Raw genomic sequence first — 24,915 nt, 5'->3', positions numbered from 1 at the left:
TACAATATTACAATGCTATGGACTACATTTCCCATACTGTACTTTTCATCTCTCTCATTTTATAACTGGAAGTTTGTACCTCTTAATCCCCTTTGTCTATTTTACCCATCCCCCCACCCATATCCCCTATGGTAACCATGTTCTCTTTGTTTAAGAGTCTGCTTGTTGGGATGTCTGGGTGGCTCAGTGGTTGAGCGTCTGCCTTCTGGCCCAGGCCATGATCCTGAAGACCCGGGATCGAGTCCCCCATTGGGCTCCCTGCATGGAGCCTGCTTCTCCCTCTGCCTGTCTGCCTCTTTCTCTCTCTCTCTCTCATAATAAATAAATAAAATATTTAAAAAAGAGTCTGCTTGTTGTTTGTTTTTGTTTTTTAGACTCAGTGTATAAATGAAATGATACGGTATTTGCCTTTCTCTGTTTGACTTGTTTCATTTAGCATAATACCTTCTAGGTCCACCCATGTTGTTGCAAATCACAAGAGCTCATTCTTTTTTAAGGTTGTGTAATATTCCACAGTGTATTTGCCAAACTTTCTTTATCCATTCATCTATTTATGAACATTTGGGTTGCTTCCATAGATTGGGTGCTGTAAATAATGACGTAGTAAATCTAGGGATGCATATATCTTTTCAAATTAGCGTTTTTGGTTTCTCTGGGTAAATACCCAGTGGGTGAAATTACTGGATGATATGGTATTCTTATTTTTAAGGTTTTGAGGAAACTCCATATGATTTTCCACAGTGGCTACACCAATTTGCATTCCCATTGACAGTGCATAAGGGTTCCCTTTTCTCCACAACCTTGCTGAACTTGTTCAGCAAACTTGCCCTTTTGATACTTACTTTCAAACTTGCCTTTTTGATATTTACTATTCTGCCTGAGGTGAGGTGATATCTCATTGTGGTTTTGATTTGTATTTTCCTGATGATTGGTGATGTTGAACATCTTTTTGTGTATCTGTTTGCCATCTGGATGTCTTCTTTGGAAAAATTCAAGTCCTCTGCCTGTTTTTTATTGGATTGTTTTTTGGTGTTGGGTTGTATATGTCTATATATTTTGGATATTAACCTTCTTATTAGATATGCCAGTTGCAGATATCTCCTCTCACTCACTAGGTTGCCTTTTAGTTTTGCTGTGTAAAAAGCTTTTACTTCAGTGTAATCCCATTAGTTTATTTTCACTTTTGTTTCCCTTGCCTGAGGATACGTATTTATAAATATGTTGCTAAGGATGATGTCCAAGAGATTACTGCCTATGTTTTCTTTTAGGAATTTTATGGTTTCACTTTTTTCATTCTCATTATTATTATTTTTTTTCTCTCTTCAGTTTGGTTGCTTTCCATTATCCTGTCTTCCAGATCACTGGCTTGTTCTTCTGTATCATCTCATGTGCTGTTGATTCCCTTTAGTGTATTTTTATATTCCAGGTATTGACTTTTTCAGCTCTTACTGGTTCTTTTTCATGTTTTCTATTTATCTGTTGGAGTTCTCACTGAACTCATCCACTCTTTTGTTAAATCCAGTGAGTATCTTTATGACCATTACTTTGGATTCTTTATCAGGCATATTGTTTATCTCTGTTTCATTTAGTTCTTGTGATTTTTGTCTTGCTCTTTAATTTGGGACATATTTTTCTGTCTTCTCATTTTGTCTAACTCTCTATGTTTGTTTCTATGTGTTAGGTAGGTCAGGCGCATCTCTTGGTCTTCTGTGCTGTGTCTTTAGCCACATTATTTAGTATGTTGGCTTTTAAGGGTGGGCACTCAGTTTCCTAGTGCCTTCTGGCTCTCCCAGAATAAGTCCACTGATTTTTGAAGACAGATGTTTTGGGGACTTGTCTTCCCAGTGAGGATCTCCAGTGCCAACGATGCCTGGTGTAGGGTCTGATGTTCTCACTTCTTTGTGCTTGTGTTACTTCTGTTTGTGGTTAGTCTCACTGTGGGTTTGCTTCCTGGCCATATTTTCACCTCTCCCAAACTTTTCAATGTGACCTTCTCTCTGCAATTAACTGTGGAAGGCCTGTTTTGCTGGTCTTCAGGTGATTTTCAGAGTTAGTTGCATATCTGTAGCTGACATCTCAGTGTGTTCATGGGATGAGGTGAGCTCAGGACCCTACTACTCTGCCATGTGTCTGGCCCCCTTCTTGATCTCAACTCTTTAGACAAGAAACTGATCTAAAGAGATACTGGTAAACCATAGTCCCTCCCTGTCTGCATGGATGCTGAGGGACTCAAGCGGGATTGAGGATCACTTCCTTCAGATTCTGTGGGTTATGCTACTGAATGTTGCCACTGATCAGTCTCTGGCTAGTATGGACCTGAAATTCTGGGTGTCTGATGTAGCTAAGAGAACTTATAGGTGTTTATGCTAGTTATATCATAGTGTTAGCTGGGTCACATATTTTTTGAGGGAAGGTTTTATTTACATGTGACATATATATAATTCACAACAGAGCTTTAGGCTGTTCATAAACAAAAACAACACGAAACTAAAAAGCCAGGGGATGGGTGCTATTAGGGAATGAAAGTGAAACAATTCTTTTCACCTGGTGGAATACTTGAACTTTGACTCAGACCTGGACTTGAATGCTGTTTTGTAGCTGGACCTCCTTAGGAAAGTGATCTCCATGCACTTTCCTTCTATAAGATGCATTGATTGAATCTACTTTAAGTGTTGTGATGAGTGAATAAGGAGAGTCAAAAGATGCAGTGAGTAGCATGGTGCTCATGGTTTGGTCATCCCTTATTCCTCGACATTCTTCTTCAGCCTGAATTTAGCTCTGAGTTGCCTGGAAGCTAAAGAAAAAATGAGTGAGTCAATATCTAGAATAAGATCAAATATTCAGTTGAGTTTGGATGTAAAGTTCTGTAGATATCTGTGAAATCCATCTGGTCCAGTGTATCATTTAAAGCTCTCGTTTCTTTGGAGATGTTGTGCTTAGAAGACCTATCGAGTATAGAAAGAGCTAGATTGAAGTCACCAAGTATAAGTGTATTATTATCTAAGTATTTCTTCACTTTGGTTAATAATTGATTGATATATTTGGCAGCTCCCACATTCGGGGCATATATATTGAGGATTGTTAAGTCCTCTTGTTGAATAGATCCTTTAAGTATGATATAGTGTCCCTCTTCATCTCTCACTACAGTCTTTGGGGTAAATTTTAGTTTATCTGATATAAGGATGGCTACCCCTGCTTTCTTTTGAGGACCATTTGAATGGTAAATGGTTCTCCAACCTTTTATTTTCAGGCTGTAGGTGTCCTTCTGTCTAAAATGAGTCTCTTGTAGACAGCAAATAGATGGGTCCTGCTTTTTTTATCAAATAAATCAAAACTCCTCATGGTTTCTTATATAAGAAAACAAATAGATAATGTAATGGGCACCTACTATTAATATAGATTTATGAAAGACAAATTTGGCAATTTTTATATCAACTTTCTTTAGAAGCCAAGGACATAACATTATATCTTAATTCATTAAGGCATTTCTGAAGGAAGCTGAGATAATTTGGTTTGAATACACAGCTTCTCAATAGCACAACCTAATAATGCAGGGATAAAGTTAGAAATTCTAAAAATTGTGTTTATTTAAAAAATATCTTATTTTAAAAATATTTTATTTTTATTTATTCATGAGAGACACAGAGAGAGAGGCAGAGGGAGAAGCAGGCTCCCTGTGGGGAGCCCAATTTGGGGCTCTATCCCAGGACCCTGGGATCATGACCTGAGCCACAGGTAGATGCTCAACCACTGAGCCACCCAGGTGCCAAATTGTGTGTATTTAAAATGACCTTTAAGTTTATTGTGGGGGCGGCTCATTGGTTGAGCATCTACCTCTGGCTCAAGTCATGATCCTGGGGTCCTGGGATCTAGTCCCACATTGGGCTCCTCACAGGGAGCCTGCTTCTCCCTCTGCCTATGTCTCTGACTCTCTCTCTGTGTCTATCATGAATAAATAAATAAAATCTTTTAAAAAGTTTGTCATGAATATTAGCTCTCTCAAATTATCCTTTGACAAAATGCTAGGTTGTTAGGTTGAATACAACCATCAGTTGAATTTCATGCTACTTATTCCTATTGCAGATGAATTTATTCTGTATTTTCTATGGTTATGGCACCAGAGTTTCTCATTGTGAGGACTAATGTAACACAATTCTTCTGAGGGTACTGATTAAAAAAATGTTTGAATTTAAATTTGTGAGTGATTTTATCTGCAGTTGAAGGTGCTGCACTGGACAAGGCTTCCTCCAGGCTATTCATTTCATTTAAATTTTTACCTCAGGTATCATGTTCTAGTGGAGAGAGCATGACTTTGTGGTTCAGACTGATTAGGGTTTTGAATCCTGGCTCTGCCAATTGCTAGTCATGTGACCTTCAGGAATTTATCTCCCCTTTGGAAATTTCTCCCCTTTGAGACTTTGCTTTCCCATCTGTAAAACATATCTGAGAAACTCACCCCATGGAGTGTTCCTGAGAACAAGTGTGCATTGTGCATAAATTGCCTCGCACAGTTCTGAGTCTTGAGATAGTAGGGGCTGGGCTTGGGTCTATTTATGTTCTCTACAATCAAATACTCCATTCAGACAGGAAACACTTTCTTTGATGGATTAAACATGCTTCTTTGAGAATTTCATCCTTTCAGTCTTGCCTTTCCTAAAAAATGGTTACTTCAGGGGCACCTGGGTTGCTCAGTTGGTTAAATATCTGACTGTTGGTTTTGGCTCAGGTCCTGATTTTGGGGTTGTGAGATCGAGCCCCATGTTGTGTCCCATGCTCAGTACAGAGTCTGCTTGGGATTCTCTCTCTTCCTCTGGTCCTTTACCTACTGCTTTCTCTCAAATAAATAAATATTTAAAAATGGCTACTTCAGTCATCTATGAATTCATTTTAAAAATGAAAATAATAAATGATTAAATAGTCTGGTTGCTCCATTTTTAGTGCTACAGGTAAAATTCCCCTCAATTTATTTCATAGTCTACTGGTTGATAATGTGAGATTGTGATAATAAATGGATTTGGCCATTTATCCATCAGATTTCCTAAGTAAAATCATTGCCAATATTAGTTATTGAATATTTTACAGTAAATATTAGCTTAGTATTTAGTAGTCAAATTGATTCCAGACATCTAAAGGGTTGGTATATTCATTAATAGGAAGCTGAATCTAAATAAGATTTTAAAATTAGTTCTTTTGATATTTCACCTATTTCATCTTTAAACATTGTAAACTCTATTTTGAAATATTTCTAACTCAAAGCAATTTTTAAAATTTGCATGAAATTAATCTTATTATTTTTAAATTTAAAGGGCTGATCTGACATAAAAACATTGAATTTTTTCCATTTTTCACAATGTAAGCAGAGGGAAATTTTAAGCCATTCTATTTTTTCCTACAGTGTTTTAAAAATTCAAACCAACTGGAATTTTAAAAAGTATATAAAATTCATGAATATATACAGAATTATATTTTTAGTAAGCTTTACTCTATAGCAGGGAGACATTTCTTCTTTGTTGGAAAAAATCTGTGCACTGTCCTCATTTGAATGCCTCCAAAGTAGAAGCCTTTGTGAGAATTTACCAGAACAGCCTTATTAGAATTTTGGTCATGAAGATGGAATTGTTTATGTTTTAAGGGACATTGGCAATCGCCTTACCAGCTCTGTCTCATGGCAGGTGAGAGAATGAGACTCAAAAGTAATTTGCTGACAAACAGTGCTAATCTAGGACTGGAATTAGGGCTTCTGATTCCAGGTGATTACACTAGAGTATAAGGTGACATGAGAGAGAAAGCGCTCTTGTCTCAAACATAATTATGAGTTTACCCCAGATTTACAGCCATCCTTCCTTATGATAATCCTGGACAGAATTTAACTGGTTATTGTGCCATAGATTCTTATAGTTTGGGAAAGTCTATGAATCTTTTTCAGAATAATTTAAAGTATTTTAAAGACTTTTAAATCCATATGGTAAAATATGTTCTATTACAGAGAAAATGAAACCAATGTAGTTATCAAAATATTCAACTCTGAAAGAGTAATATATATGTATTCATCCTCATTAACATATTAAATAACAAGATCTAGTAGTGGTTCTAATAGCAACTTTAGTGCTTCCCAAGTATGGGAATTTTGAGGAATCTGCAGTAGGGAAAGATCTGTGACCTCTATGGGCAACCAGTCATAGGCCTGCCATTGTCGTGGTGGTTTGTCACCCATATTCAAAATTGAAGGGTATGTTAGATTTCAGTTAGAAATCAGTGAAAAGAAGGGACACTTGACTGGCTCAGTCAGTAGACTATGTGACTCTTGATCTTGGGGTTATAAGTTTGAGCCCATATTCATGTAGAGATTACTTAAAAAAAAAGTCAGTGAAAATAAAGCTATAATTGTTCCTTTCCTTGTTCACAGATCCCCCCCGCCCCCCAATTTCTTGTGAATCCCAAGTTACAAACCTCTGGTGTATAGTGAAGCTATCTGGGCAGGTAAAGGCTTGAGCCACTACAATATTTCTCGGCCTCCACCTAAACTCTTATATTTAAGGACCAAACACACAGCTTTTAATTTTAGGTCATATTATATCTCAGATTCTTAGAATAAGAATATTAGATAGAATAAGACTAAGATTCTTAGAATAATTTTCAAAGAGTGATTCATAGGTCATCTGTGTCAGAGTATTTTTGAAAGCTTGTTGCATGCAGATTCCTGAGCCCTGCATCATTTTTCCTGGGTCAGAATTTGTGAGGCAAGCCTGGACACCTGCAAGTTCAACAATCAGTCAAATAGTTGTTATGGGCATCCCAACTTGTGACTGTCTAGGGTAGTGAGCTAGTAATGGGCATAATTGAGCTATGTGGGAGGATGGCTTGTAGGTAGCAGAGATGTGTTTTTGATAGAGTTTGACGTTACTCTGTAAGCTGTTGTCCTATTGTGATTCTCAGGCTGATCACATAAAGAAGCTAGTTCTAAATCTGTATTTGTCTGTAACCACATGGAGTGGGTGCTGTCTTTTACTGATTAGGGAAAACCTGAAGTGGGGCTATTGGAGCTGCTGGCAGAGAAGGAGGTGAGCAGCTTAGGTTCACCCAGAAGCAAGGAGGAGGAAGGCTATGGAATCAGGTTCAGCACATTGATTGGGTTTATCTACAGCAACTGGAGCCCTGCCCATTGGGAGGAACCAAATTGCACTTTGTTGAGACAGTTCACACATCTAAGAAGAGACAGTTTGGAACCTGATGGAAGATGATCTGGTGAGACTGTCTTGCTCCACAAGAGGGCAGACAACTTTTTGACATTGAGGGCCACTGACATTGAACTTGGGAGGTCTTGTCAGTTGCCAACTCAGTTGGCCCTTCCTTGAAAATAACTTCGCATTTGTAGGTACAACTGTCTCCCCTCCCACCCCCATTCCAATTGCCTTACAAAACCAGACATACTGTGGTTTTTAGATTATTCATTATGAAATCAGGTATAAATTCAGCCCACAACTTCATATATCAAATTTTGATCTTTATTTTTCTCCGACTTGATGGAAAAAAGAAGTGTTTTGAGCTTCCATTCTGTCATAGTGGCTGCTCACTTTGCTGCTTCTACACCATGAAGTATGGAGATCTTTCTGCTACCCATGCCATGGCCAGGGACTGGGACTTTTTCCTAGGCTAGCTGGCCAACCTGCAGCCAAGGAACACCTTGCAGGCTGGCCTCCTCTGGGCTCTTACTGTCTTGTCATTGCAAGGGTCTTTCCTGACCTGCAGCCTTTCTGCTACTGAATCTCTTCTCCCTCTTCCGTATAGCCCTGGGAGTTCACTCTTAGTCAAGGACAAAGGAATTTCCTCCCCTTATGTCTCTATCTTAGAGGGTTTGTCTACACTTTCCCTTTCTATGACACTCTTCCCTCAAAACCCATATTAAGGTCCCTCCCCCAACTATGTGTACACACACGTGTATATAGATGTGTATGGCATGGGATCTTGGGATAGAAGAGCCAGAGAATGTCCCAGGCAATTCACTGCCATCCCGCCAATTACTTACTGAACACTGGAAGGAAGAAGAGCATAGATTAATATCTCAGATATACTTTTTAATCACAGGATTTCACTTAATGCTTTTGAGGAAAAACTTGTATTGAAGAAAAGTGGCCTGGTAGATTCATCTGTGATCTTTGGATCAGAGATCTGGTCCTGTAAATCCATAGGTGTTACCATTCCTGAATATTGGCCAGGAAACAGTTTCGTGAAAGACACAATCCCAGTTATTCTGATAAGTAATAAATTCTGTGCATTTTATGATTATGTTAACTTCTTGCCATTCCTCTCCTTGGAGTGGCTGAGGGGGCGGGGGCGGTGGGCAGGCAGGCTCAGCTGTGTGCAAGGGATGATCTTCCCCCACTACCTTAGCCAAACCCAGCAGGGGGCCAAGGGAGACCTGCAGAGAGGAGATGTTTTTTTATCTCTAGGTGGAGCTCTAATCCCCACAGGTTTTACAGGCTTTTTTTCCCCATTGGAATAAGAGCTAAGTAAATTAAATTGACCAATTTAATAATGTAAAAATGTAACTCCCTGAACTTGTACTAATGTAGACACTGCCAGGGTCTTCAGTCGATAGGGCTTAGCATTGTGCTCAGTTTTCCAAGAAGCTCATTTCTGAATGGTTTGACCTGACCAGTCTGTAATAATATATATTCCTCCCACTTGAAAGAAAAAATCTATTCTAGGCTTTTAGAATAATGTTGCTTTTATAACCCATTGTTATTTTAGAAAACCCATTGAGTATTTACTGATTTGATGGAATATTGAATTTTTAACCAAAATATAGCCAACACTATCTTCTCCTTTATAATTGGTAAATTAACTTCAATACTCATTTTTTCAAGTTGAGTTATAATGGAGCCTTCTGCATCACAACATTCATTATCTAATTTATCTTCTTGAAGGTTATTCTCTGCCAGAGACTGGGAAACCATGTCAAAGTTAACTGAAGTTCAATGTTTGAGTTCCCAGCTCTAAACTGTTGTGAATTTGATCCCTTCATGTTGAAATAATCTTTTTTTTTTTTAACTTAGAAACTGCTTCTCTGGGATTTAATTATGCTGTTGCCCTCTCTCAGTTTGCATGAGATCATTAAGCTGGATAGTTTGTTTCTTTGACAACAGAACATTTTGAGCAACCAGATTAAATTAGGGGGCAGATTCAGGGCACCCATGACTTGATGTTGTAACTAGGAATCTACATATAAAAACAAACAAGGAAGAGATAAAAGTCATGCTTGGAGTATTCTTTCAAAGGCTTGAGATAACAGAAATGCCGGTCGATATGTGAAAGCCACAATATTACATTATGCTTCAATTTTATTTTCACTGGCTTATTGAACCTACCTTGACGCCAGATGGGAAAGTGAGTTTTTAATGAGTGAGATGAAATATTTATCAAAGCTGAATTATACAAGTTTTGATCAGAAGTCAAATAGTTGAAGCATATCAAGTCTCCTTTAAGGAAATACATACAGGTTTATGCATGTCTTATATTCATTGCAGGATATCAATAATGGAAGAACTGGTTACTGACCTAGGACTTATTTCCAAAATATTTGATTAAAGAGATCTACATCTGAGCTGCCAACCTCCTTGTATAAGACTAGCACAAAATGTTAAGCTTTCTGTGTTGTAGTGCATTTATTGATATAGATGTCAAGGATATGTATACATGAGGTTTCAAGCATAAATCATCTTGCAAAATAGTGGTGCTATTTATGAGATGGATAATCCTTCAGCACATAGTTGTACTGCATTTATTAGTTATTGGTGTTTACACAGCACTGCAACATTGGGGCTTTCATGTTACCTTGAAGCAGCTCTGAGGTTAGAGTTTATTTTGCAGAGTGGGAACCTTGAACTCTGTACTCAAAATTGTATGATTTTCCCACTCCCAGGAAGCCACAAAGCTTGGGATGTGAACTCTGCTTTTCTAGCGAAAGTCCAGGGCATTCTTGGCCCTCCTCACCTCCACCCACAAACACCCACTTACATTTATGATGTCTGTATTGCAAAGTACATATCTATTGTAGTTTTATTTCAGCCATAGGAGGGAAGTGACTATGTTTTAGTAGTAAAACTGTGAGATTCCCAGTGTATGATAGAGAATCATGGTTTAAGGTCACATACACAAATTCCATCCCTATGGCAGCCTGTACTTTGATCCTTCTAATGGCCACTTTTCCACAATTTGGGCATGATGATTTCTAGGCTTATACTATTATAGGCTTTTGAAACAGTGATAAAGCTGCAATCAAATAAGACCATGATGTTAAAAGTGGCTGTATGTTCTTTTCAATATTACCTTCTAATAGTATTATTCCTATTAGTTGTTTATGAAAAAAAGGTAATTTTTATAATGAACAAATTCCACCAATATCTACTGATAGTATGAATTTATTTTAAAAAATTATAGGGGTGCCTGGCTGGCTCAGTTGGTAGAGCATGTGACTCTTGATCTTGGGGTTGTGAGTTCAAGCCCCACGTTGGGTGTGAAGCATGCTTAAAAAAATAAATATTAAAAATATTATATATATGTAATATGTATTTCTTCAAATGTACTTTCTAGGCATGTACCAAATTGTTAACAGTGACCATCTTTGTATTATGGAACTGGAAGTGGCCTCTTCATTCAGTTGTGAAATGCCATGGAGAAAGGAACCTGATTCTTTGGCTGAATTCTATAAACATAGGCTAGTTACATAAATTATTTAGATATATTTATTATGTAAAGAAAATTGTTTCACATATTTTTAATGCATTTGAATTTTTATTCTACAACACAAGCAACATAAATACAATCTTTTAAAATATTTTCTCTTTAGAATTTTCATTTTCACCTCAGATAAAATGTACACAAAATACACTTGCAAGCTTGCTTACAGGGACCTGTTAAACAATGAACAGACAAATTCTATCAAACAGTTTATCAACATATAAAGGAGGATAGTTTCAGGGTTTTAAAAAAAATTATTAATGTGAGCAAACTGATTAAATAAGGCGGCAAATTAAAATTATATTTCCTTGACAAGTCCTTTGGAGTAAACAAAATGCTTCAAGGCTCCTGGTGAATGGGATTGCAAGGATGAATTCTGCATTTTATAGGTAAAATGATATACTGACTCAAATAATTATGGCTATACCACGCTTTACTTACAATTTTTATGCATGAAAACAAGTCAATTCTTTGGCATAATACAAGAAGGGATAAAAGAACCCTTACCACCTTCTGGCTTTATTTAGAGTGGGAAGTGGTAGTAGGGGAACTGTTTATAATGTAATTTATTTCTCTTAGAAATGCAGGAAAATAATCTTGAATAACAACTTTTTGGCATGATTAGGGCAATAAACATCTTATTCTTAGCTCCCTTCCTCCCACCCCCACCCATCCACTGAAAACAAATCAACAAACAAAAATAAGTGAAATTACTCTTTCCCTCTAGGCACCTGCTCCTGCCCCTATCATGCCATACCTGGATATCCTACCACATGGTTTCAATTGAAGTGAAACCAAAAATATCAAAATCATTAATCTTTGTCCAGTTTTGCCTATTTAGCAGGAAACCAATTTTTATTACAGAGGACCACTTCCAACAAAATACAGATGAAAGAACTGCCAAGGGAGGAATACAAAGTAGCCTGCACATGATCATGAGGTAGTCATGGATGACCACTGGTGGCTGGTAGTGTCAGGGCTTGAGATTCCCTAACTTGAAAACATATTTTATGTGGTAGCTCAAAAGATTGGATTTTAGATTCCCCCCATCCCTTTTTTGGCACCAATTGGTAAAATAAGTTGGAACTAAAATTATTCCCAGAGATTAGTATTTTAAATTTAACTTGAAAATCAATTACTATTAAAAGAGCTAAAAGCACACATAATTTCTAAAATGGATTATGGAAAACAAAAGTGTAATAAAACTCTTCAATTATTTCCATCCACAGAGGCAAGAACTCTACTCTTTAGTACCATTAACACTTTGATATGCTTTCTGATCTCACTAAATCTAGTAAATACTGTAATTATCTTCTCATACAAAAATCTAAATTAATTTAAACAATGTTAGAGTATTCAAGCAGAAAGTTTTAAAGAAACTTAAATCAATAAGAAGTATCTGTAATTAATATAGTTTATACTTGGATGATAATTTAAAAGTTCTTAATTTTTTTCTCTTGAACTATTCCATGAACCTTTTTTTAATGCAAGAAAAGAATTTCCAAGGCTAATTAATCAAAGAAAATGTTAGGAAATCAACTAAGGCCCCACCTACACTTGAGTTAACATGATTTCATTGTATTCCCAAAGCATATTGATACATGTGTACATTTCTCCCATAATTGGAAAACGAGGAGTGTGGTCTCCACTGTGCAGATATGAACAGAAACACATTTTCTGAAAAGTCCTTAAAACAGGCACATGTACTGCTAAAAGGGAGTTATTCAGTTTCCAAATTTCCATGAAACCACTTGGTAGACTCTTTACAGGTACACAGGAAATGAAAATATTTACACCAGACAGTTAAATGAAAGATGAAGGTACATCAAGTAGTGTAATATCATTTTGACATGTTGATATTTGGGTGACTAATGAGAGAGAGAAACCTACTAGCAAGCAAGCAATGACTCAAAAACCTCTGGAAGCCAGGAGCCAAGATTGCAACAGAGTTGAGATGGAAATATTAAAACTGTATGACAGAAGAAACTCAAACACTGTGTATTTAAATTTAAAATCACCTCAGTACAAGTCAAAGGGTCAACATGATACAAATGATCATCCATAGAACCAGTGTTTCTAAGTACAAAGACGAAAAGCTTACACAGATCTCACTGTCCCATTGAACTGATACATTCATTGTCTTTGAGCTTGTAAAAAACCGAATTGTTGGTATAATAAACCTAGAAACTGGGAAGGTTGAATAGGAATGCTGTAGAGAATCCAATCCCAAGTTGTCTGCTCCAGGTTGTTTGTTGTTTTCTCTAGAGCTTGATAAGTCAGGCTGATCTTAAAGGTAGTAGCTGGAAATTTTTTCAAGGCAGTTCTCAGAGTATGGTCCCCAGACCAGCAGCATTGGCCTCACCTGGGTCCTTGTTAGGAAAGCAAATTTCCAGACCTACTGAATTGGAAACCCTGGGCATGGGCCCAACAACCTGTGTTTTTACAAGCCCTCCAGGTGATTCTCATGTGTGCTAAAGTTTGAGAACCACTTTAGAACAAAGTCAAAAGATACCACACAACCACTACTTAAACCTTCAGGATAGGAACTAATAGTACAAACAATTCTTGGTGATTGAAAGGCTGGAAGGACCATAAGTGGATGGGATTCACCCACAGTTGACTACGGTTTTGTCACGAAGATGGTCAGCCAGTCTCTCCTCCCTGGAACTCTCATGCATTATTGTACAAAGATAGAGGGGGGACAGGTTTTGTATGGTGCTAGTGGTGTGGCATCGAGTTTTCTTCAATTAGTAAGTGGTGCCATCATTTATATGGAAATTGAGCATTATTCCCAACTGAGTTTCTCATAGATTATCCCCGGGGATAATTTTTTTGGTCTGTTTTCCCTGAAGCAATAATTGTGTTTTGGAAATCTAAATGGTGTTCTAGTCCAACACTTTGTATTAAACTATTTGTTACTTCCACATCAAATACAAACATTATAAGCAGAGGAAGAGGATCTCACAAGAGACAATTTTCTAGATTGCTCCACTATGAGGAAGGAGAACACAATTTTTCTTGATGAAGCATAATTATGAGTTCTATACTAGTTTCATAAAGCTTGCCCAATAACAAGTTCATATTTCCAATAAAAAGTGCTTAAAAAGAGTCTCTTGCTTTTTTAAGGCCACACTAAATGTCACTAGGATCACCTAAGTGGTACCCATGCATATCCAAGTTTTGTTATTCACTTAATGAAACGTGTTGGACTTTTTTAATGCCTGTCTCCGCAGAATATGCAGAAATATTTAGGCATGTGGCACGTGGTTGCTATGGATATTGACCTGATGCCCTCAGTACCCGGATCTTTAAACAATCTTGTCTTACCCGTTGCTGCCTCTTCAGAAAGAGTGCATTTGAAAACTGGTTAGAATTTATTTTGCATATTCCCAAACTTTGATGATGACTTACGTATTTACTACTGTACACTTCCCAGGGAAGCAAGTAGAGAGGCACTGTTGGCTACAGGGCACTTTATTTTGAGTGATTAAATTGAACCAACTTTGCATGTCATTCTGGCCACAGACTGCCATGCTTTTCTGCGTAACAGCTGGCCATGAACAATATTATTCTATCATTTCCAACTAATTTGGCAAGTTTTGTAAATTACCTCTGAGGGCCTGCTTGAAGATTAAAGTTCAGACCTTATTTTATTTTCAAACACTCAAAATATTATGTTATATATGATCTTTCTATGTAAAAACACTAGCTTTTTCTTTTTTTTTTTTTAAACCTTATTTGAAAAATTCCCATAACATAGCAGATCTGGGATGTCAATCAGATATTTTCCACTCATTTTAACTGTTTAATTCCTTAAAACACTAAAGTGTTTCCCCTGTGTTTTTAGAGCACAATGTTGTAGAGCATGGCCTTTGAACTTAGGAACACCTCTCTCACAACCAGCTTTGCCACTTACTGGTTATCTCAGGCAAATTTCTTAACCTTTCTGGGTCTGTATCCTCAGCTGAACAAAAATGAGGAAATCTATGCCTATTTGACAAGGTCATTGTGAAAATTAAATGCTAATGTAGGTAAAGGGTCTACATTCACAGTGGCACTCGACAAATGTCACCGCCTCCCCACTGTTTATAACCTCTTGTGGTTATCAGCTCCAAACAAAGGTCTTCATTCTGCTTAGTTTGATGGGTGGACACAAATGGATTTTCTTTCTGAGAAAGAAGACTGTCTTACCTAAGCAGTCTTGTGATGTATTTGGGGAGAGTCAGGGATATCTATTATACAATCACATTACCTTCTTATGGTTAAGGCCATTTGACTTTCTCCACTCACTCTGTATAAGCCTCTTCTTAAAACAAGAACTAAAAGCTTGGTGGTATCATACCAAGAGGCTTCCATTTAAAGGTACTTTTGAATTTTGTTAATATTTTGTCATGTTTGATTGCAAATATTTTAATCTGAGCTGTTATGTGTGTTAACATCTGCCTTGGTCAGTCATTAAATAGCATAAAGATGGTAGAAAATGCCCTAGTTTTGTATTGATGGAGAAGGCTAGAAAATAATCGTAAGGGGAGAGAGAATAAGATGGTGTAAAGAGGCAGCCCAAGCATTTTTAAAAGCTAATCAGGAGAGGCAAGAACTAGGGGAAATCCTAGAACTCCATCAAACCTATGCTCTTAGGGCAAGGAGAAATCTGATGATGAGTGTGGTCTACCTGGCTGTCAGGAATTCCTAAATACTGAATTTTCTAGATGCTTTCAAGATGCACTTTACCAAAATATTAAAAAATAAATCTCAACCTTAGGGTAACACACTTTTGGCAGTAAATATGGGCAATTGAAAGCAATGTACAAAATCTTATTCTGCTTAGATCAGTAAATGTATGGTAAGAACTGTTTTAACCACAAAGGCTGTCTTGACATTGGTCCTTCAGAGACCTTGGGAGAGCGAGAATGAAGGAAGAGAGCGGAAAAGGCAGAAACCAAGACAGCAGGAGAGTGTGAGAGGCTGACCTGGGCCGTCTGGAAAGGGAACCCTTGTCTACCAAGGGTTCCTCTCCACCCCTGGAGATGACAGACTTCATTGTGACCTGATGTTCTGTTTGTTAGAGATTATTTGCATCAGGCAATATCTTTTTTCACAATCACAGATACCTCTGGGAGGTATTATGGTGGTTTAGCTAACTTTCTTGTTGAAATCTGATGTGGATGTGAAGCACAGAGTATGCTGGGGACAGAGGTGGGTGGAGATCAATGTGGGCCGTGGGGTAGGCTATAGAATAGATGATGGAAAAGGGTCAAAAACCTCTTAAAAATGGTAGGTAAAGAACTATGTATGTTTTCTCACTTTTTAATTCTTGAACGTACAGTTTATTTTCATAAACTAGCCTTGGATCTCATAATAGAGCATCTATGGGAGAATGGATTCTGATTTCTAAACAATTAACATACTCTAGGACATGACATTCTACACTGAGACAGGCTTCCCTCAAATTTTCATACTTTATAAGAGGTTGCTACATATAAACATTTCATAATCACTCTGATTTGATACTCTTCTCTAATGAAGCTTATTTCCCACCCCTAAAGTGAATTTTGGAGTCCTCATGGGCTCACAAAGGGGAACCAAATCTCAGAAAAGCAGTACATCTTGGTGGCTCTATTTCTTTTTGTAGCTTTTGTTAAAATAAAAAAAGTACCCGACTTTCAATTCTATTTCCAAAATATAACAATTTAAAAGTATAGAATACAGCTCATTACTATCCCAACAATTCACTGCTTGTTAAGATCAAGGAGTTGATTTGCTTCTAAACTTATTTGTCTAATGAGTAAAACCTGAAGGCAAAAAGAGTGTGTCATGGAACTGGAAATATGTCTCTGGACTCTGTGGTGATCTTTAGATGGTATAAGGAATGATGAGGTTCTTTCATATTGGCTAAATAAATCAGGGAACCCTGTCTTCATCTTAACCTTGTAGATAGTTACATATTTCTCAAGGAAGACAAAGTTTACAAATAACAGCACTTAATAAAGCTGTTAGTTGTAAATCCTTGCTTCTCTACCAAAGACTTGATGTTTCAATCATTATAATTTAGGAACTATGAAGTATATTGTAAATAATATAAGGATTCCAAATTAATTTTCTAGTACTATCCGAAAGAAATGTCCATATAGAACAGCCATTTAGAAAGACCTCAGACAAAAGATAAATTTACTTGCCAGAGAGAACACATATTTTAAATTGAAAAACTTAATTTCCTAAATTTCATTGTGTCCCCTTCTCCATTAGTTATTTTTTCTTTTGAGACTAGAGCCTGTTTGCCTGACGCTGTAATTTCACGTGATGGTTGTATAATATTTAAGGTTTAAAATGACTTCGTCCCAGTCTCCTTTCCCACCCCTTCCAGCTGTCTCCCTGCCACCCCACACTTCCTGCCCCGTTCCCTGAGAAGTCTGCTCACTGGATGGAGAACTGAGTCCTTTCCTCCAAGGGTGTGGATACAAAAGGAGTTGCATTTAAATGTTTTGTTTTCTTAAAAACCCAATGTTCTGCCTTATGTTCAGATAGCTAGAGCATAAAAATGTCTGTGCAACAAGAAACTAAGGCACCATTTTTTTTTTTCTTTCCCTTTCCTGTTTTGCCTTGGGAGCAAAAGCAGAGACTGGTGGGAAGCCAGGGTGGCAGGTCAGTCTTATGTCTCTTGGCAAGATCTGTATCAGCCACTATCACTGGGAGCTGTGTGTCAAAAGTTTCCAGGACACAGACTGAAAACCCTGCCAGGAAAGCATTTTATTCCTTTAGAAATAGGGAAATAAAGGCACAACAGTACCTTAAAAGAAGAAGTAAGTTGGTGAATACCAACCAGAAAATCTTGACAATTTAGGACAACTTTGAAATGTTCTGAAATATTTTACAGAGGAAGTCATCCCTTACTTGATTATGACACCCAAGAATATGTTTTTCCAGCTGTTGTCTTCCCTGCTAAGCCCATAACCATAATAGATATCTTCCTCCGATGAAGAACGTCTGCTACTAGATGCCTGAGTGCTTGCACATCAGCTTGACTTACCAGCGGATATTTTCTTAACAATTGCATTAAAAAAAAAAAAAATCAAATGGACCAGTGAAGTGTTTTCAAAGGAGTAGTCCTTGAAAAGGGACTCTTTTGGGAATAGCATGGCAGGCAAAAGCACTGGGAAATAAACATCAAAATTTAGAAATGTGTCAAGGACTGAAGACTTTTCTGAAATAATGTGCAAAATCAGAGTATCGTTTGTGTCCTCTAGATACAAGGTGAGTGTCCAGAATGGCCCCAGGACTGATTAGCGAGGGAGCGGCCAACTGTTCTCCGAGACACTGGTTTCAGTGGGGCTGGTGGTGGGGAAGACGCCACCCGTCAGACTGGCAGGCACTCTCCGACCTTCGCTATTGTACTTGGTCACTGGGAGTCTCCTAGACGATGATGTCATAGACCCGGCCCACTCGGCCCAGCCATTCCCTCACAGCCTGGCGCACTCTGATGTCGGTCACGTGACAGGTCAGCTGGCTGATGCACGGGAACACGGCGGGCTGGAGGGCCGTGAAGGTCTGGTCCGGAAGGATCTGAATCTGGTTGAGGACTGTTAGCACCATGTTGGTCCATGCCTAGGAGAAAGGATGGAGGGGAATTAGCAGCTTTCTCCTCTGGATTCATTCGAACTCAGGTGTGGCTAAGCACTGCCAGTTTGCAAACGAGTTTTCCTAGGCTTTAGGTTGCAAATAAATCAGTCTTTACTAATGCAATGTGGCTAGAAGCCACTAATGTGGCTAAGTCGTCATTTTAAGTTCATATATACAAGGAATAGCAGAGACTCCTTTAATGTTAGGAATACCTTATTTTCAGGTTTCAGGGACTCCAGGCATACCTTGTTTTATTGCATTTTACTTTACAATACTGTGGTTCCCAGACACTGCTTTTTCTTTTCTTTCTCCCCCCCCCCTTTTTTTTAAATAAACTGAACATCTGTGGCAGCCCTGTGTTGAGCATGTCCATCGTTGGCACCATTTTTCCAACAGCATTTGCTCACCTCACTTTGTATCTCTGTCACCTTTTGGTAATTCTCACAATATTTGAAACTTTTGCATTATTATTACTATTATTTGTTATGGTCATCTGTGATCAGTGATCTTTAATGTTACTATTGTAATTGTTTCGGGGTGCCATAAATTGTGCCCATTAACTTAATCAATAAATGTGTCCGTTCTGATTGTTTCACTGACCAGTTCCCCCATTTCTCTCCTGCTCCTCATGCCCTTCTATTCCCTGAGACACAATAATGGTGAAGTTAGATCAATTACTAACCCCACCATGGCCTCTAAGTGTTCAAGTGAAAGGAATAGTCACAGGTCTTTCCTTTTAAATCCAAAGCTAGAAATGATTATGCTTAGTGAGGAAGGCATGTTGAAAGCTGAGATTGGCACAAGAGTCTACTTCTGGGCTAAGTTAGCCACACTGGAAATGCAGAGGGAAAGCTCCTGAAGGAAATTAAAAGTGCTACTCCAGGGAACACACAAATAAGAAAGAGAAACAACCTTAGCGCTGTTCTGGAGAAAGTTTGAATAGTCTTGATAAAAAAATCAAAGCAGCTACACCATTCATGTAAGTCAAAACCTAATTCCGAGGAAGGCCCTAACTCTCTTCAATTTTGTGAAGGCTGAGAGGTGAGGGAGCTGCAGAAGAAAAGTCTGAAGCTAGCAGAGGTTGGTTCATAAGGTTTAAGGAAAGAAGCCATTTCCATAACAGAAAAGTGCAAGGTGAAGCAGCAAGTGCTGATGTAGAAGCTACATTCTTAGAAGGTCTACCTATGGTCATTCATGAGGGTGGCTACACCCAACAACAGATTTCCAATGTAGACGAAAAGAGGCTTCTGTTGAAAGATGTCATCTAGGACTTCATGGCTAGAGAGAAGTCACTGCCTGGCCTCAAAGGTCAGGCTGCCTCTCTGGTTAGGAGCTTACGTAGCTGGTGACTTGCGGTTGAAGCCAGGGTTCATTCACTATTGTGAAAATCCCAGAGCCCTTAAGAATTATGCTGAATCTGTTCCGCCTGTGTTTCATAAATGGAACAACAAGGCCTGGAATGACAGCACATCTATTTACAACACGGTTTCTTGAATATTTTAAGCCCATTGTTGAGAACTACTACTCAGAAAAAAGGATTCCTTTTAAAATAATCCTGCTTATTGATAATGTGCCTGGTCACCCAAGAGCTCTGATGGAGATGTACAATAAGATTAATACCATCTTCATGCCTGCTAACACAACATCTATTCTACAGCCCTTGGATCAAAGAGTCATTTCTACTTTCAAGTTAATATATAAGAAATACATTCCATAAGACTGTAGCTGCTATAGATAGCGATTCCTCTGAGGGATCTGGACAAAGCATATTGAGAATTTGGAAAGTATTCACTATTCTATGCCATGAAGAACATTATGATTCATAGGAAGAGGTCAAAACATCAATACGAACTGGAATTTGGAAGAAGCGGATTCCAGCCCTCATGGATGACTGTGAGGGTTTCAGGACTTCCCCAGAGGGAGTACCTGCAGATGTGGTGAGAATAGCAGGAGAACTAGAATTAGAGGTGGAGTCTGGAAATGGGACTGGATTGCTTTGATCTCCTGATCAAACCTGAACAGATCAGGAGGTGCTTCTTATGCAGGAGCAAAGAAAGTGGTTGCTTGAGCTGGAATCTACTTCCAGTGAAGATGCTGTGGAGATTGTTGAAATGATAGTGAGGGATTTAGAATATTACATAAACCTCGGTTGATAAAGCAGTTGCAGGGTTTGAGAGGATGGACTCCCATTTTGAAAGAAGTTTCTACTGGGGGTAAATGCTACCAGACAGCATTGCATGCTATAGAGAAATCATTCATGAAAGAGTCAATGCAGCAAACTTTATTGTTGCCTTATTTTAGGAAATTGCCATAGCCACCACAACCTTCCGCAACCATCACCCCGACTGGTCAGCAGCCATCAATGTCGAAGAAAGACCCTCCCCACTGGCAGAAAGACTGACTTGTGGAAAACTCAGAGGATGGTCAGTACTTTTTAGCAATAAAGTATTTTTTTAAATTAAGGTTGTGTGGGTGTGTATGTGTATTTCTAAGTATGCTATTGCACATTTTATAGACTATAGCATAGTGTAAACATAATTTCAACATGCACTGGGAAACCAAAAAATTCATTTGACTCACTTTGATATCTGCTTTATTGCAGTGGTCTGGAGTCAAACCCGCAATATCTCCGAGGTATGCCTGTACAAAGATCTTACCTACCTATTCCTCAGATTTTTAAAAATTCTCTTGCCTTCTCATAATGAAATCTCTATGAGACATTTTAAATGATCAGTCTCCATAATGCTTAGCAAACTGGAATAGGACTACCTTCATTCAGGGTGACTTTTAAAATCACAAGCAAATCTCCAAGACATGAAAAAAATTAAGCCATGTTATTTGTCCAAAAGGTCATCTATTATAGTATAACCACACATCTCTGTTTGGACTTTTGCAAATCTAGTCTGGTTTTGAAGTTTGGTTCTATTTTCAAGATACTTTAGAGGAAAATAAGGCATCTTGCAAGATTCACGCTAAGTCCCAACTTCTGTTTATTCTAAGAATACATTTTTTGTGTAGGTCCACAGAATCCTAAGATCTGAGATCTTCTAACTTATTTATGCCTGCGGCAGGAGCCCACAATTCAAACACTCGCATTATTTTTAAAGGGCTCCCTGTGACTTTAGATCCCTCTTTTTCTCTTTCCCCATCTCTCATCTATCCTTAAATGGTACCAACACCGTTTTCTTCTCAAGCTGAGTCACAAATTTTAAATAGTGAAGGGGCCGGCCCACTCAAGGCCTTCCAAGCAACGAGCAAGCTGTGCTCCTAATGGGTTAGGGAGACTTGAGATGAAAGCAGCCGGTTGGTACCACCGCAGGCCAACGTGCGCCGGCTTGGCTGGCTCGTCGGGGCGGCGGGAACCCACCTGGATCTGGGCTTCGGCGTCCCGCACCGAGACGCTCAGCGAGCTCCCGGTGGAGCCCGAGCGGGGCCTCTTCTCCTGTCGCAGCAGCTCGGGGCCCGCGCTGAACGAATGGCGCATCTGCCCCTGGTCTACCAAGTGCTGGGGACGCTGCAGCAGCGGGGAGTCCTGGCCCCTGGCGCCCAGCGGCTCTCCCTTCTTCTCCACTTTGCCCTCTTTGGGGAACGCGGGCAGGTTGTGCTGCTGCTTCCTCTTTTTGTATTCGGTCATGAGCTTGGAGATGGTCCTGTCGGCCGCCATGGTGTAGATCCTGTTCCCCGCGCTCTCCCACCACTCCCGCCTGCGGCCGGCGTCCTTCTTCTCCACCCTGGGGCTCGGCGGCCGCGGCGGCAGCAGCAGCGCGTCGCCGCCGCAGCCGCCGCCGCCCGCCCTCAGGCTCCCGGGCTCGGCCGCGTGGTCCCGGGCGTGGTCCCGGGCGTGGGCCTGGCTCCGGTCGTCCTCCGAAGGGGTGTCCTTCCCCGAGAAGCCGCCGGTCGACGGCGTGGAGGACTCGGACTGGAAGGAGGGCAGGATGAAGAACGGGTCGCTCTTGAAGACGGGCGCCTCGTCCACGCTGCTCTCCAGGTCCAGGTGCATCTGGATGTAGTTGGTGCACAGCTCCATGCACAGCTTGTGCAGCCGCTTGACCAGCCACACCCAGTCGGCGTTGCTGACGGGCTGCACGCTCAGCGAGGGCAGCCGGGCCCGCCACCGCCGCTTCTCCCTGCCCCTCGGCGGGCTCACCTGCGCCGTCTCCTCGAAGATGTCCTCGTCCTCCGACGAGCACTGCTGCGACGAGTCCGTGCTCCTCTCGTCGTCCTCAAAGAGGACCTTCTTCACCTGCTCGGCGGTGATGGCCTCCTGGTTGGTGAGGACGGCGCAGACCAGCGCGTGGAAATAAATGTTAAAGCTCATGGCGGACTGGCGGTAGAGGTTGGCGGCGCCCCCGATGCCGGACACCTTCTTCAGCAGGCACTTCAGCCCGGGGCTCGTGTCGAACTCCCGCGCCGTCCGGTACGAGTCCAGCAGCAGGTCGAAGATGACGGCCAGGTTCTGCATGGAGATGTATCGGAGGAAGCCGGCCAGCTTGGCCTCGGGGGCCGCGCCCGTCTTGTCCTCCCCCGGGGACGGGCCCTTGACGAACTCCTCCAGCAGGACATCGTACAGGTTCTGCAGGAGCACTTGATGAGACAGCAAGCTCACCACAATCTCCCGGAAAGACACGCTTCAAATGCAAAGAAACGGATCCATTAAAGTCACCCGCCTCGGCCACCAAAGCCATTCGAATGTCACCCATTTTCCAAGGACTTGGGCCAAATGATACACTAGCCGGCTTTATTTCAACGCCTTCATTTATCTGTATATTTTATCTCATTATCTCTTTTACAGCTTTTATTTATTTATTCATGAGGGACACACACACACACACACAGAGGCAGAGACACGAGCAGAGGGAGAAGCAGGTCCCTGCAGGGGGCCCGATGCGGGACTCGATCCTGGCACCCCGAGATCACCACCTGAACCAAAGGCAGATGTTCAACCACTGGGCCACCCAGGCGTCCCTAATGCCTTCCTTTCAAAAGGGCAAACTTCTTGGGCCATTACACCATCTTAATCATGGTTAACAGGATTGCAGACACTTTCTAAAATCTAGGCGCTATATGATATTACTGTTTTGTAAAAACTTTTCAGTATAGGCTCAGTGATGGGATACAACATTGGACATTTTATTACCTGTAACTGTGAAGGAAATAAAATCGGGAAGTAACAACTTCTGGCCAATTCTATGAATTTTAATTGGTTTTCTTCCCTACCTTTGGGTTTTTTTTTTTTTTTTTTTTTTCCCTCAAACCCAGAGCTGTTAGCAATCTCATTGAAGTCTAGCTTTCTAGGGACCAAACCAGTTTACTGTTTGGATTAACCGTTAATGCTTTAGGTGCATATATATAAAAACTCCAGTGCTTCCAGCATGTGAAATGGGCGAGGGTCACATATTTGCAAATTTAAGATAGAGATGACTGAACTCAAGCTTTCTAAACCAAACCTGAGAGACAAAGCAGCATTCATTCAACACTTATAATTCTCTTCTGTGTCCTTTCCTGCCAACATGGCCACAGGGCTCCTTTGTGGCCCTGGAATGCTTACTTGGATTTGCTGAGAGGCCCCTCGGGTCAGCTACATGGCACAGGGGGAGGGGACGAATCCTCCCTAGACACCTGGCCAGGTCCCCTGGTTGAGAAGCGGGCACAGCCCACATAAGGAAGCCTTACCAGTGCCCCTTGGTGATTTAGCCTCTTCTGTTTGGCTGTATTCTTATACGATTTCAATTCCAGGTACTACCTTTGTTAAATACTATAATTCACCCATGTGGTTTGTGGTTTATGGTTTCACATTGTTTTGCTGCTCTTAGAACTGCATGAAAATAGCTTATACCATTATGTTGCAAACTAAATCCCATATGGGGTAATTATGAATTTATGACAACTCTAATTAATTAACAGTGTTTATTTAAAGCTCCAACCACTATGTTAATATGGTTAGCTATGACCCTGCATTTCAAAATTACTCTTTTAACAAAAAGGAACACAAATGCTTCTGTACATTTAAAGGCTGACCTTGCCCTCTGTGCCATGGTACACTGAGGCAGCATGGTGTAATCAGCACAGATCTGCCATTGACAAACCATATCCTTTTCTAACAACTCATTTAAGTAACTTGCTTTGGTGGTAAAATATACATAACATAAAAGTTTATTTTATTTTAGCCATTTTATTTTTTTTAAATTTAATTTTTTTTAAAGATTTTATTTATTTATTCATGAGAGACACACAGAGAGAAGTGGAGACACAGGCAGAAGGAGAAGCAGGATCCCTGCAGGGAGCCCGACATGGAACCTGATCCCTGGAGCCGGGATCATGCCCTGAACCAAAGGCAGACACTCAACCGCTGAGCCACCCGGGTGTCCCTATATTAGCCATTTTTAAAAGCACAATTCAATGGCATTAAGTACCTGCACCATTTTGGGCAACTGTCACCACTGTCTATTTCTAGAACTTTTCATCCCAAATTCAATACCCCTCAAACAATAACTCCTCATTCTGCCCTTCTTTTGATAAGTTATTTAAGGTATCAGGAACCCTGAATATGCATTCTTT

At 40.0% G+C, this 24,915-nt stretch overlaps 1 protein-coding gene and 1 long non-coding RNA gene across 7 annotated transcripts in view; one reads left to right on the top strand and one right to left on the bottom strand.

The window, feature by feature from the left end:
- LOC144312088 (uncharacterized) overlaps nt 1–22,135 on the top strand; it is a 47,793-nt gene extending 25,658 nt beyond the window's left edge. The window contains exons 1-3 of one of the 2 annotated variants that reach the window (XR_013377530.1): nt 18,037–18,401; nt 20,659–20,780; nt 20,960–22,135. This is a non-coding gene — a long non-coding RNA (uncharacterized LOC144312088). Of the gene's footprint in view, nt 1–18,036; nt 18,402–20,658; nt 20,781–20,959 lie in introns of those variants that run through there. The other variant, XR_013377528.1, reaches the window with a different exon arrangement.
- The window catches only part of ARFGEF3 (ARFGEF family member 3), a 172,855-nt gene continuing 158,667 nt past the window's right edge, over nt 10,728–24,915 (bottom strand). For 4 of the 5 annotated variants that reach the window (XM_077894383.1, XM_077894390.1, XM_077894397.1 and 1 more), the window contains 2 exons: nt 21,725–22,985; nt 10,728–18,342 (listed from right to left, as the gene is read on the bottom strand). In XM_077894383.1, coding sequence (XP_077750509.1) covers nt 18,151–18,342; nt 21,725–22,985 — 1,453 coding nt within the window. In that variant the 3' untranslated portion in view covers nt 10,728–18,150. The remainder of the gene's footprint in view (nt 18,343–21,724; nt 22,986–24,915) is intronic. The other variant, XM_077894416.1, reaches the window with a different exon arrangement.

The sequence above is a fragment of the Canis aureus genome, chromosome 1 (assembly GCF_053574225.1).
Source record: "Canis aureus isolate CA01 chromosome 1, VMU_Caureus_v.1.0, whole genome shotgun sequence".
In the NCBI taxonomy this organism is placed as follows: Eukaryota; Metazoa; Chordata; class Mammalia; order Carnivora; family Canidae; genus Canis; species Canis aureus.
Note: the sequence above shows the minus strand (reverse complement) of the source record. Positions and strands in the feature narration are given on the sequence as shown.